The following is a 14056-nucleotide window of genomic DNA, read 5'->3' as shown; positions in this document are numbered from 1 at the left end:
AATTATTACAATGCCATCGCCATTTGAGATAAGGACTACCTTTGCTGTCTCATAAAGAAAGGTGGTAGTCCTCTCTCACTTGTCAGTTAGATCTAAACAAGCCAATAATGAGCATGTGTCCTCATGTATGTAGAAGAAAAATGGTTACAATGGGTAAAATATGTCCTCATAAGCGCTGAAAAAACTCCATGTACGGCTGGCAGCTACACATGCAGAATTTTTTACATACTTGCCTGTCTAACTCTTCCAAATGTGGAGGACTAAATGTTCTTCCCAATAAAAAACAGGTCAGAGCGTAAACATCCTTCAGCACCTCCTGAATTCGTTCACTGAGCACTTCCTCTGATTTTGCTCAACAAGATAAACAGTAAAATTGGCTATGATTATGTGCATCTTGAGAAAGAAATGTTAAGAATAAAGGCGCTGGTTGCTTCATACACTTGTGCTACTGTTGAAGACACAATACATAATCCTGCACATTTTCCTTTATTCATTCTAATCCAGCATCCGTTTTCATTCACAGGATCCCCAGGTACATCCTCGTGGACATTCATCCATCTGAATCATGTAGTGCTACCATTTAGCCACTGGGTGACTGTGTAGTCTATTAAAACGGATTTTGTGAGGCGGCTTGTGGAAATGATTTTTGAGAAATTCCAGTACAGAGGCTAAAGCTGGAATCTTGAGATAAGCAACTTGTCCTTCCTGAGTTTATCATTTTTATTTATTCACAGTGTGTCAAGGGGTCCTGATCCCTGGTTTCTCAGTTGAAATTTCAACAAATCAATCTAATATGCATCAGGGTTAGAGCGGCGGGTCGAGCTGTAGCAAGTTTTAAACTACAACGGACACCGATCAAGTGAGCTGGGTCGCTGATCGCTCACTCATTCATCTCTCAATCTCTCAAACTCTTTCACTTTCTCATTCATTTCTAATAAGATCTTTATTCTGGTCCGTACGACTGTGGTTCTAATTATTTTAATATATTAAAATACAACAAAGTAAGTCGATCAAAAAATATTTTTGATCAGATACGTACAAACCAAATAAATGCAGAATCAGTGGGATTAATGAAACAATCATCCACATAGCTTTGACTTTAAAATTAAAATTTGTGTCTGGGTATCAGATCAAAACAATATATCACGTACTATGAATTATCCAGTAATCAAGGTAAAACTATTATAATGTATTTATTGTTAATGTAATTATTAAATCCTATTAAATATACTAAATCTTATATTAAATGTGCATTGAATCCTAAGTAATAAGCATTTAAATTTCAAATGTATAGGAATGTTTAGACCGCCTAGTGTTCTCTAATACACAACAGTATAAACACACTCAGAGACTAGGAAAGCTCCTCTTCACATCTACAGTCACAGGGATAAAAAAGTCCATTTGAATGCAAAAAAGTCTGGAGAGTAACTCGGTCCATATGAATGGGTTATTAGCACATAAATGCAACCATGACTGAATAACAAACCCAACGCCTGCATTTGACCCAGAAGAATTTACAGAAGAATAAGATGTTCTGTTTAATCATATGTCATTCCTTACTTATCGTGTCATGTAAAGTAACATCAAGCTCAGGACAATATGAATCCTAATCCAGGTTCAGACTCTGTACATAATAATAAATCTGAATATATCAAACAAAGCCAAACCCATTCAGACTCGGTGCTCACTTTCAGATGTGTTATAGCTTCTTGGCAAATAAATGTGACACAGCCCTGAGGCAATGGTGAAAGATGGAGCAACAGGAGACTAACTTTGATGTTTGGGTGTGCTGTGGAGGGGAATATTGTAGCTTGCACATAAACAGATGAATGCATCAGCAGATCTCTTGACAACTCCATCCAGTGCTCCATCAAGTCAAGTTCCAGGTTGTAACATACAGCTGTTTAAATTTTCCCTTTTACAAACAAAATGTATATTATAAGATTCATTATGAAGGAGTAAGTTTTTTCTATACTCAAATGTATGAAAACCTAACATGAACCTTATGAAATCAATGATTAATCACTAGTACATAGTCCTGGATCTTCTGTGTCTTTTAGAACACGCTATAAACGATATGCTCATGCTTAAACTGGACTATGAACTAAATGGGAAATATTCCTCAGGCAGCGTATGCCTCTTGTGAATCATTCACCACCAGGGTTTGCTGCACACGGCTGCATTTTTGAGCTGTAATTTCCATACATGAGTACCATATTAGTGAGACTGTGGGTGTACGCTTTGACACACATGAACGCTTTATAATTCCCAAATACGAAAAAAGTGCTTCCTGTGGGTTTAATGCACCAGTTACTCAGTGTTCTCTTTAATCCTGCTAGATAGAGGCTAAGCCCACAAATAAATCTAAATCATACCTGTGTTATAATGAAATTAGAATTAAATAGAATGGAGCTGGAAAAGATTACATATGAACACGTTTCAATTGCTGTTAGATTACAAACTGTCTGTTTTCTTACTGCACTGGCTGGTAAGAGTTAATGGGCATGTGTGGAAGATGGTGTGACTAAAATGAGGTCATAGCCTAGATTAGCTGCACAATACCTTTGCAGAGAGATTATAAATTCATAACTGAATGAGTGGCATAGAAAAAGAGTGACAGAGAGAAACAGATTGATACTGTAGCTATGTAATACAAATGGTGTATATGAACGGAGTATATATATTCACAAGTATAAGATTTGGACATAATAATAATTGCTGGTACTTTTCTTGGCTCTTAGTTAGCTTGAGGTTCCTATTTGAACTTAAATTATTTGTTTATTTAAGGCACAAAATATGATGGGGTGTGCTGTTCTAAAAAAAAACATCCATGACAAGGTGATGTAATGTGGTAGAGTTACTGTTAAAACCCCAAACCGGATTATTTTTCGATAGCAACACATTCCAAACATTTTCAAATTTCTCTTCTCTTGTATTGCAAAAGATAATCTAATTTTTTTAAATTATTTTTTAAAATATTACCTCTATTGGCAACAATAAATTAAATGTTGAATTCAGTGATTAAAGATTTATTTAATAACGACATCTGAACCTTTTCTTTAACCTGAAGCTTTTAACTGTTTTTCATAACATTTGATGTTGCTGAATATCTGAGAGACAAGTAGCTATAAGCAGTCACTCCCTCAGCAGCGTCTCTTTGTTCTCTTTCTTCAAGTTAATTATACAATAAAACAGACACAGACATGAGCAAGATAGCAGACAGACGTCTGTCCTTAAGGCCTGACCATTCCAAATCTCTCTGATGCAAAGAGACTCCTTCCAGAAATGTTAAATAAATGGCCCCACACAGAACGATCCACCATCTTTTATATTTATTAAAATGTTAATCTGTTTGTTATGAGACTTTCTAGTCTCTGCGTAAGTCACTGTTATAGGCACAATAACATTAGAACAATTGCATTCATATATGTAAAAATGCTGCTAATAAACAGTGATATCATATTGCCACTTCACTAAAACATAGCAGCAACATTAGAGATGTGAACATTAGAGAACATTGTGCAACATGAAATAGTTGAGAACTTAATAGCCAGAGTTGGATGGACAGATGAGGCTGACTGACAAGAAATGAATGGAGGAGGAACAGAGCAAGAGCGTGAGTGAGAGAACGAGAAAGTGCTTACTCTGATCAGCAAAGTTCTTAAGTTTCAGCTCCAGCTGGCGTGAATGCGAGTTCATCCTCTCCATATGGTTCTGCAGATCCTTCTTCTCCTGCTCCTGGGAGTCCTCAAACTCGATGAATTTCTACTCAGGTTGTTGAGAACACAAAAATGAACACGAGACAATGTTAAATATTAAAATGTTTAAACGTATTCAAATATAATATTAAAGTAGAAATAAGAAAGAAATACACAGATTATTATTCTAGCGTGACATCATACAACATAAGATGGTAAAAGCAGGTCAAAAGTCACAGGGTGTTTGACTTTTTAGCCAAGACAGATTAATAGTTTTATTGTCTGACTTTAAATTCCAGTTTCCACCTACAGCCAGTGAGTGTGTGGAATACAGCACAGGAGACTGTTAACTGTGCCAATTAATCTTCTGTTTTCTACTGGGGAAACTCCTAAATGATCTATTATTAGACATCACACCTATTAGTGCTCATTCCTCTGAATAAAGGCCTAAATCTAAACGTGGTGTCCCAAACACTGATAACACAAAGCCTTTAATATCTGCTTTAAGATGAAACAGATCAGCCCAAGCACTTGGTCACTGCAAGAATGGCTTTTGGCATAACGCTAAGAGGTTCTTAGCTCTGACGGTCACAACAGAGGATCATGTGATCAGGAAGTAACGGCATACTGGAGACACCCTATTAAAAGGCTCTCCCGGATTTAATGGTCACGGAGATGTGGACTCAGAGAAACTTCAGGATGGCAGGGTGCCGCTGTTCTTTCTGTCACTTTAACTTCTCATCACACAACCAGCACTACAAACTGCTCCATCACCCAAAGAGCTGAACTGATGCCAACAGAAGGTTCTTGTCACATTATATCCACATTCACTCTCAGCTACAGTCATAAATAAAATCACTCAGCCCAGATGTTACTATCAGCCCACTGACAGCATTATTTTAAAAAAAATCAAAAATATCAACATGCAGAAAAAAATGCACCTCTGGTTCATGGATGCAAGTGATAAAAAAGTAATCACACGTTTCTGCACGTCTCTGAGCTTGAAGTTGGTAATAAGTCTTAAGTCTATCACTGTACACTTTCATGATATCACAATTAATATGTGATACTCAATGGCATACAAGACATATTTTCTAGTGAATTGTGAGTGACATTCTTTTCCTCTTCTGGTTGGAATTCACAACTTCTAACTCCTGCATAATTGTTTGTAGGTCTTTAAAGGGTTTTAGGGGTTTGCTGGAAGGCAATGAAACACATTTTAAATAACTGCATCCAGGAGCAGGTCTGCATGAGGTTTCTTTACGATCATGAAAACTCAACTCCTTAATTTGCCAAAAAGATCATACTATTATTTTATTCTAATTATAAGCAAGCCAGGTTAACCACTAGCTTTTGTCTTCCTAATGGTTTCCATGTGTCAGCCATATAATTATAAAAGCTTTGTGAAGTAGATGCAGTTATGCAGTGTCTCTAGAGATCTGGTTTTAAAGAATAGACCTTTTTAGGCCATTACTAAATGTGTATATTAATTGTCCTATTTTTTACACTCCAAATGTGGAGGATTATCGGCATAACTTTACTGGCAATATGTATTCACAGTTTCAGCATTTTTTACACATTTCCACAATGATGAATCTGCTCACATTTGTGAATAACATCTCACTTACAATACACTTATTGACATGCTAGGAGGTTATTGAGAATTTAAGAGTTTTGTCCTTGCTAAATGGGCAACAGTTTGTTAATTCCAGAAACAATGAAATTTCCACTGGTTTTCTACATGAAATAAAGAACTTACATCATCCATACAAATGCTGCCTGCATACATAGGGAAAAAAAGCATAACAATCTCATGTTTAAATGCTGGACCACAAAAAGCCACCAGAGCAGCTTCAGTGTGCTTTAGTGTTGAAGTAAAGCGATGAACAATATTCATTCAAAAATAATTCCTTAATTGCTGTTTTGTTGTTGATGATGATGATGATGATGATGATGATAGAGAGGGTTGTCTAATTGATAAGTCCAAAATCACCCATAGACGTGCTAACAAGTTGAAATCTAGTGACATTTTATACCACAGTATACATTATCATACTCATCAAACCCTACAGTGAGCCCTCGTGCCTTGGATGAGGGCAGGGTGGTCTTTGAAGAGACCACTCCCATTAGGATAATTAGGGTACGTCATAAAAAAAAGGTAATCCCTTAGAATAAATTTGTACAGATTTTTGGGTAAAGGAATCCACTTGAGAACTGTGAATGAATGAAGTAGCAAGGAGTGATACAGTAAAGACTTTCAAAGTGCTGAGTCACTCAAGCTGTTCATGTACACAGCAGTGTAGCAATGTTAGCCGGGACTCCCCAAACTACAACCTCCACCATGTGGCTCTCTTAAGCACAAAGCATGCAAAAATATTTGTACTGAGCTTCAGTAAGTTCCTACCTTACACAATCAACAAAATTACATTATAGGTTAGGTTACATTATAGGTTAATTGGAAGGACGTTACATCATGATCCAAATTATACAACTGACCTCAGCACCATGCAAATGACAGAAGCTACTCACTGTCTTATGGGAAATTTGGAAGAACCAGCTAGGCTTACCATTTTCATATATAAAAATGAAATGAAAAGTCATATTTTTCTAATGTTAACCAAAATAAAATTTTTGCCAGCAATAGGTAGAAAAGTTAATTGCTAAATTATAGCAGGTCACTGTAATTTGTCTCAAAAATCACAACGTTAGCTGAACTTCAGTCAGAACCGTTAGCTGTACAAAACTAGTAATACTACAGGAGTCATCTGATTGGTTGGATTCTACAAGACTACCTCATGGAATAAGGAAGCCATGCCAATGAGTGCTTATGAGGATCAGCTTAATGCTGGACTTTCCAAAATACATGAATCTCCACATTAATTTGCAAATGAACGATCTATGTTTGCATGCTGGTGTGTATTTTAGGTACATTGACTTTACATTTTCAAGCCCCTAATCATGACACTGCAAAAAAACAAACTGATTTGTTGCTTTACATGTCAGTCAGATGAGAATTCCTTAAGCAGTCCTTGGTCAATAAAAGTTGCTATATAGAGACCTTCTGCCATCAGTGTAAAGCTCTGGCTACTTGAGACTACTCTGTAATTTATTGCAATAAAAATATTATATTGTTACTAAAAATGTATTGTGCCTCAGCAAACACCTCTATTTATACGAGACGACATGACAGCCATGTTACCCTAATCCTTATTCAGTCTATAAGTAGGAAATATCCTCAATAGGCTTACGCTGCCTATTGAGAATGCACAACTGTATGCAATGTAGAACTGATTAATGCATATCAACCAGTAATCTCCTTTTCCCAAACAGAGGCAGGATAGGAATCCAGCTGCTCTCTGACACACACATATCAACATAATCAAGTCCAAAAATGCTCAGGAAGGACTGACCTCACAAACTGCATGTGTAAGAAATGAGAATGTTTATAAGCTATTTATTACAATGTAGATCCTCTGCAACCCGGACCATTAGAAAATGGTTCCTGGAGATGAATGGATGGATGAATGGATGGATGGATGGATGGATTGATAAATGAATGGATGGATGGATGGATAGATGGATGGAAAAATGGAGGGATGAAGAAGTTAATGATTAAATGAACGGATGGATGAACAAACTGAACAAATAAAGGAAAAAACTAACAAACAAATGAACAAATGAGTGGATTAATGGGTGGTTGGAAGGATGGCTAGATGAATGGACAAATTATTGGATGGATGGATGAATGGATGGATGGATGGATGGATAGATGGATGAATGGATGCAAATGATACAAAATGCAGCTGCACGACTTCTGGCAACAAGGTGGTGGAATGAACTTCCCCTAGATGTCGAGACAGCTGAGTCACTGGCTATTTTCAAACGACGGTTGAAGACCTATTTCTTTATGAAATACTTGAACTAGCACTTTCTTCCCTGTTTGTTGTATTTGTGTATGTATATATATATATATATATATATATATATATATATATATATATATATATATATATATATACTGAACAAAATTCTGTAACCTAGTAAACCAGAGTTAATGTATTCAATAATAGAGACCTGAAAGCACTTTTGTACGTCGCTCTGGATAAGGGCGTCTCCCAATGCTGTATGAATGAATGAATGAATGAATGGATGGTCTGGTGAATGAATGAATGATATAGGACATATTACTGTATGCATTTACATAATTTTATTCAGAACTTTTTTTTTAATAAATAAATATTATAGCCTGTCATCATCATACAGACCTGCAGATTAACAGACTTTAATCTATTAAGATAAACTGTGATGTAAACATCTCTTCTGTTATTCTTATTTTTTAAAGAATGTTTTATGCAAATCGATCAGACACCTTGATGCTAACTCTGTCAATAAGTCGGCATATGCTGTCAAAGAAGGAAATAAAGCCTGTATATGATACATGCAGCTGAAAGAACAGTGAAAGTGAATTTCTATGACAACACACCCTTAAAGGTTTCCTCAGGGTTCTCTGGTTTCCTCAAACTCTCAAAAACATGCAAATTGGCTATGATAAACTGCCTGTGTTTATGTGTGTGTGTGTGTGTGTGTGTTTGTGTGTGTGTTTGTTTGTGTGCTCTCTCACCTTGTACCAGTGTTTTGGATCTTCATAACAGGATTAAGAGGTTACTAAAAATGATTAAAAGAATGAACATCTTCTTGGGAGTTGGTCTAAAATTTTGTTTGGAATTACTCCCATTTTTATTGCTACATGCTGCAGCACTTTCCACTATTAAAAGTAATAGCCAAATATGACTGTTCCCATATAAAGATAAGTAAGTACTTACAGTAAGTGATTTTTGGTGTAGATTAGATAAATCTAGATGTTCTGAGACCTACCATTCAAATACCACCTCCCTTCCAATGTTTCCTCTGAAACCACATGCCTTGTCTAATCTAGAGCACCTGACTTATGGAAGGCAAGTAGTATTGGCTGTTTTATTGGACTGAGATGGCTGATTATTTTATCTCCTGTTCTCTACTGATCCTAGAGAGCTTCAGAAACAGGAGTGGTTATTTTGGGCAGATAGTTGACTGCTGCCTGAATCCAAATACTACACAGCATGTTTGTACACACAAACTTTAACCTGTGTGGGTGTAATAACTCCTTAGACTAGGTGTCATCAAGCAAATATAGACAGAACAGAGCAACACTCTGGAAATAACTGCAGCAGAGCCAATAGACCTATGAAAAGCATTTTAGCAACTCTGTAGTTTTCAAACATAAGCCAACTCAGGTTCTTCAACAGGTTCCTCTGGTGTGATTTTTCCAATCACATGCATTCGGCTGTTAAGGCAGCTTATCAAGCTTATCGAGACTACTACCTGGAGAGACATTATCTCAGAAAGAGGAGAGATTTTATACCCTGGATATTTCTATTTATTTACCCATTAGTTCTGATTAGTGAAATGGTGACATAGTTTGCTTAAAAAAAGGTCAACATTGAAAACTGAAGATTTAATACCAAACGAACAACAAATGAATGTTTAATGGGGCAAAGAATTTATGCTTTTATTCTCCCTGCATTAATATCCAAACAGATCAGTCTGCGACACTGGTATTTGTAGACAGTCTATAATTTTTGTTATAAGTTTAAGCTAAATTACCCTGCTTTACAAAAGACTCTCTTCACTTCAGAAGCGAAGCACCCAGAATATTCAGATAAATTGAACATTGAAACTGAACGGGAAACATAAGGAACAATAAATGTAGTGATGCTTTTCTGAATGTTTACGTGGCCTAGTCAGACACTGCTCAGTCATAGAGAATGTCTCCCTCTATTTCTGTCTCTTTCTCTCTCACACACACACACACACACACACACACTGTGCTTTCTGATAGCATGAGGAACAGAATGTTGCTTTCACCTCAAAGTAAGAACAGCTGTCTGGATGTCACCAGGTAATCACTGCTTACCAGTGGACCCCTAGCCCATTGCCCTATTGAGACATCACCAGTGGCTCTAAACAATGTGCAGTACAGAGATAAATAAATAAATAAATAAATAAATAAATAAGGCTTGTTAGTGCAGGAAAACAGCATGTAAACAAAGCACGTATTGTAAAAAATTAAAAAAAATAAAAAAAAGCGTCCAACTTCCGTTCTTTGGAAGGCCTGAGAGCATTCCCATTAATATGGGGTGGATGGGCATCACTGGGGTTTTTGTTGACAATAGTCCCCCCACCCACACCCCACTCTCCTCTATCTCTCTCTCTCACACACACACACACACGCACGCACACACACGTGCACTGAGCGAGTGGCAGATGTGCAAAAGCAAAACAAAGACCCTAAGCTCTCAGAGCGCGTCCCGTCTTAAGAAAAAGCGCGGCTCACCTCCTCGGCGTGTTTCCTGAGCGCCTTCTCGCGCTCATACTGCGTTATGAGCTGCTCGTTGTCCTCTTTAAGCAGTTCCAGGTCCACTTCGTGCTCCTGGTTCTCAGCGAACACCGAGTCCAGGTTCTCGAGCACGGCCACAACGAGCGGCATCAGCTCCTTCACCACGTCCTCGTCGTATTTCCCGATGAGGCGCTCGAACTCACGGTAGATGGAGCTGGCCAGGCCCGACACGCGCTCCGACATGATCGCCGACGTGCCCGTGTCGTCCTGGTAAACCACTCCGTCCTCCAGCTCCATTTTCCTTCCTTTCCTGCCGCAAAACAAACGTGTCCTATATCACTCTCTCCGCGACCAGCGTCTCTGATATCACTGTGTGCGTCAACGTGGGACAGAAAAAGCACAAAATCACAGTCTCTGCCTGGAAGTGACCCGCTGTTTGGGCAGTTACGTGGAACCTTCTTTTCCTCCCGTGGTCTCGTCTCACAACAGCTGACCACACCATCGCGCGTGACGTCACGCCCTCTCAGCACTTCCCATAGCGTTCACTAAGGCTTATTATTATTATTATTATTATTATTATTATTATTATTATTATTATTATTATCATTATTATTGTTGTTGTTGTTGTTGTTGTTGTTGTTGTTGTTGTTCGTAATCAATAACAATAATGATAATAATAATTAGGGGAATAACAAGGGGAATGTGTATGTGTAATAATCCCTCGTTGTAATATAATCATATATTATATAGTATATTATATTCACAGTAGTAGCAGTAGCCATATGTATCCTAGTTTTAATTCTGTCTCGTCACTACTACAGATCATTCTTCCTCAGCCAAATTTAAAGGTCGCCAGAGTTTCATCTTAAAGTGTTTATTTTTTTTTTTATATTTTTATTTTTAGATATTGTTGTATGTATATTATCATTAATAATATAAGAAATATTTAACACATTTTTTTAAATTAATAATTTAATTACCTACTCTTACATCAAACAGAAATGGTACAATATTGATTTTTTTTTTGCCAGAACATATCAGCCATTATTTACCATACTATATATTATTGTACAACAGATATTTAAATAATAATTAATCAAATAATTTCTATTGTTATTATTAAAATCTTTTTTTTATCTGTTCAATACTTTATATGTCCCTTGAAAAATGGATTTATTGCATAAAAAATGTGACAGAACAAAACTATATATATATATATATATATATATATATATATATATATATATATGTATAAATATATATGTATGTGACTAAGCTTCCTATTTTCCCTGGGTCTTTTTGACCCAGCTGGAAGATTTTAATGAGTCATAACTTGGGTTTTCTTCCACATATTTGCCTGAAATTTAGCAGAAAATTAATTTTGTCTATTTTCATTGAACTATGTGTTCAGAACAATATATACTTTGCGTTTTGGAACAGCTTGGGTCATTTTACCCCGGCCACATTTAGTGGGGCAATAGGTCACTTTGCCCTTTTCAGCACAATGAACATACATACAGACACAAAAATGCACACATAAAATGTCCACTAACACACGCACCCAAAACACACACTCACACCCCACACGCACACATGCTCCCACACAAACACACACACACAAATTGGGCATTGCATTAGGCCTCCAGAAAAGAAAAAAAAGCCAAACATTTGGAAATATTTCACACTTTTGATATGCCTTCGCCTAGCAGAGGGCAAAATATGATCTACCGAAATGATGCCACACACACACACACACACACACACAGTCAAACACTGTTCAAAGCATTGGGCATTGCAGTTCAGTTGGCCTCCAGACAAAACAAAAGCTACACATTTGTAAACATTTCACACACACACACACACACACGCGCACACACACACTCATACACACACATGCACACACAAACACACACGCATATTGGGCATTGCATTTCATTAGGCCTCCAGAAAAAAAAAAGCTACACTGTAAATATTTTTCACTTTTGATATACCTTTGCCTAGCAGATGCACTTGTTAGATGCATTTGTCCAACTGGGGGCAAAATCTGATCTACCAACAAGCTTTACACACACACACACACACTCACACACAGACACAGACACACACACAAGCATTGAGCATTGCAATTCAATGGGCCTCCAAAAAAACAAAAACAATCATTTGTAAATATTTCACACTTGTTATATGTATTTGTCCAGTTGGGGACAATAGCTTCTCTTCTCTTCTTCTTCTACCAACAATCTTTACACACACACACACACACACACACACACACACACACACACAAACACACTCGTTGTGTTTTCATATTCAAATCATGTTTGTTTCCTCTCTCTTATTTATGAATTTAGTTGCATCAGTCAGCTTTGGCCTGGAGATATGCTGAGTAATGTTTGACATGTATCGGTCAGTGGTTATCCAAAATAATATTTAATAATTTCTGCTTATTTTACTCAAAACATGGCATAATTTCATAAGGTTTATCGTTCATAAATTAAATATAATAAAAAAAAACATAGGGAGGTAAACGAAGTTTTATTCACACGAAATTATGGCATGTTTTTGAGTGTGTGTGTGTGTGTGTGTGTGGGTGTGGGTGTGTGTGTGTCTGTGTATGTAGCCTGTTAATGGTTGATCAGATGACATCACGTGAGCAAAATAGATATTACAAGTGTAAAATAGATATTACACACAGAATGGTAATAATTGTAGAATTTTTGATTTATAAGCATTCAAGTCAATTTGGCCTGGAAAAAACAGGTTTTATTATTTGCTGACATTAAAAATGGTCAAAATGGTTTCAAAACAATCTCCTGCCCTTGAAATATACCAGCCTGTAATTGTGCATTAACTTTTGTGCCTCTATAGTGAAAATAATTCAAAATTTCTGTTTTTTTTTACTAAAAAATTAGGCATTTTTGTATATAAATAAGGTTTATTATACCAAATATAAATACTTTTTTTTGCAAAATATATGTTAATATGTTGGAAACAAGTTTGACTAAAAGGGTGAAAAAAAAGCTATCATATATACTTCATTTTTTATAAGCAGTCAAAACAGACAAGGTCAAGTTGACTCAGCGCTCCTAATTTGTATAGGAGGACAATAGGAGGGTTAAGGTCTGATTTTAATTTATCATAAATCGAAGCACAGGTTTATGTTGTTAGCAGCAAATGCATGTTTAACATGTAAAAATAAAATCAGTTTGCAGTTGCAACTAAGCGGAAATATTGTGCAACTTTGTCCGACTAGCATGTCTTCAGTGCTACAGATATATTATATTCCTAACACATTATTAGTTAGGAATATAATTACACATTATTGCATATTAATAAACTAATGTGGGTTTATATACAGCAACAAAAGAAGTGTAACACGTCCAGTGTGAAACAGCCCTAATGATTTTTCCACTTTTTCCCCGAAACAACATATACTTGATTGCCCTCTAGATGGCTTTTTTAATCCATAGTCTCCACTTCACACGACAGTTATTTTTCCTACCCGTAATCTCACAAAACCCGCCTCCTGCGCGTTGATTGGCCATTAATCCGACCGTCGATTGGACAGTTGAGAGGTCGTCAAAATGACAATCAAGAAACAAATACTTTAAAACGTATAACAATAAGGGATGTTCTGTACAGATGAAATATGTTTTTCCAATCACTTTTATCTAAAAGTATGAATTTGTATAAGCAAATTCATAATATGAATATGTATAAGCAAATCTATTTTTATGATTAAGTCACAAATTAGTAGTTGTTTTTTGTTACAAATGACAGCCTATGACATTTATTTAGGCTATAATTGAATTTACTCAGATCAGCAATTAAAGCCGTGTGATAATATGATACTAGATACCAGGAGAAACATGTGGCAATCCAATCATTTCAGGATTTTTGATAAATTATTTACAGTTTTTATTGCAAAGCTTTCGGCGTCCAATCAAATGCCGACTTCATGGTGCACGAGGAGACGTACGGT

General features: G+C 36.5%; 1 protein-coding gene across 7 annotated transcripts in view; it reads right to left on the bottom strand.

Annotated features, from left to right (window-relative positions):
* Window positions 1-10573, bottom strand: part of spag9a (sperm associated antigen 9a) — a 36249-nt gene extending 25676 nt beyond the window's left edge. For all 7 annotated transcript variants that reach the window (XM_060891977.1, XM_060891972.1, XM_060891976.1 and 4 more), the window contains exons 1-2: window positions 10072-10573; window positions 3645-3765 (exon numbers count right to left, since the gene is read on the bottom strand). In XM_060891977.1, coding sequence (XP_060747960.1) covers window positions 3645-3765; window positions 10072-10371 — 421 coding nt within the window. In that variant the 5' untranslated portion in view covers window positions 10372-10573. The remainder of the gene's footprint in view (window positions 1-3644; window positions 3766-10071) is intronic.
* Window positions 10574-14056: the final 3483 nt, after the last annotated feature.

This window comes from Tachysurus vachellii, chromosome 18 (assembly GCF_030014155.1).
Source record: "Tachysurus vachellii isolate PV-2020 chromosome 18, HZAU_Pvac_v1, whole genome shotgun sequence".
NCBI classification, from domain to species: Eukaryota; Metazoa; Chordata; class Actinopteri; order Siluriformes; family Bagridae; genus Tachysurus; species Tachysurus vachellii.
This window is presented reverse-complemented; position numbering and strand designations above follow the sequence as displayed.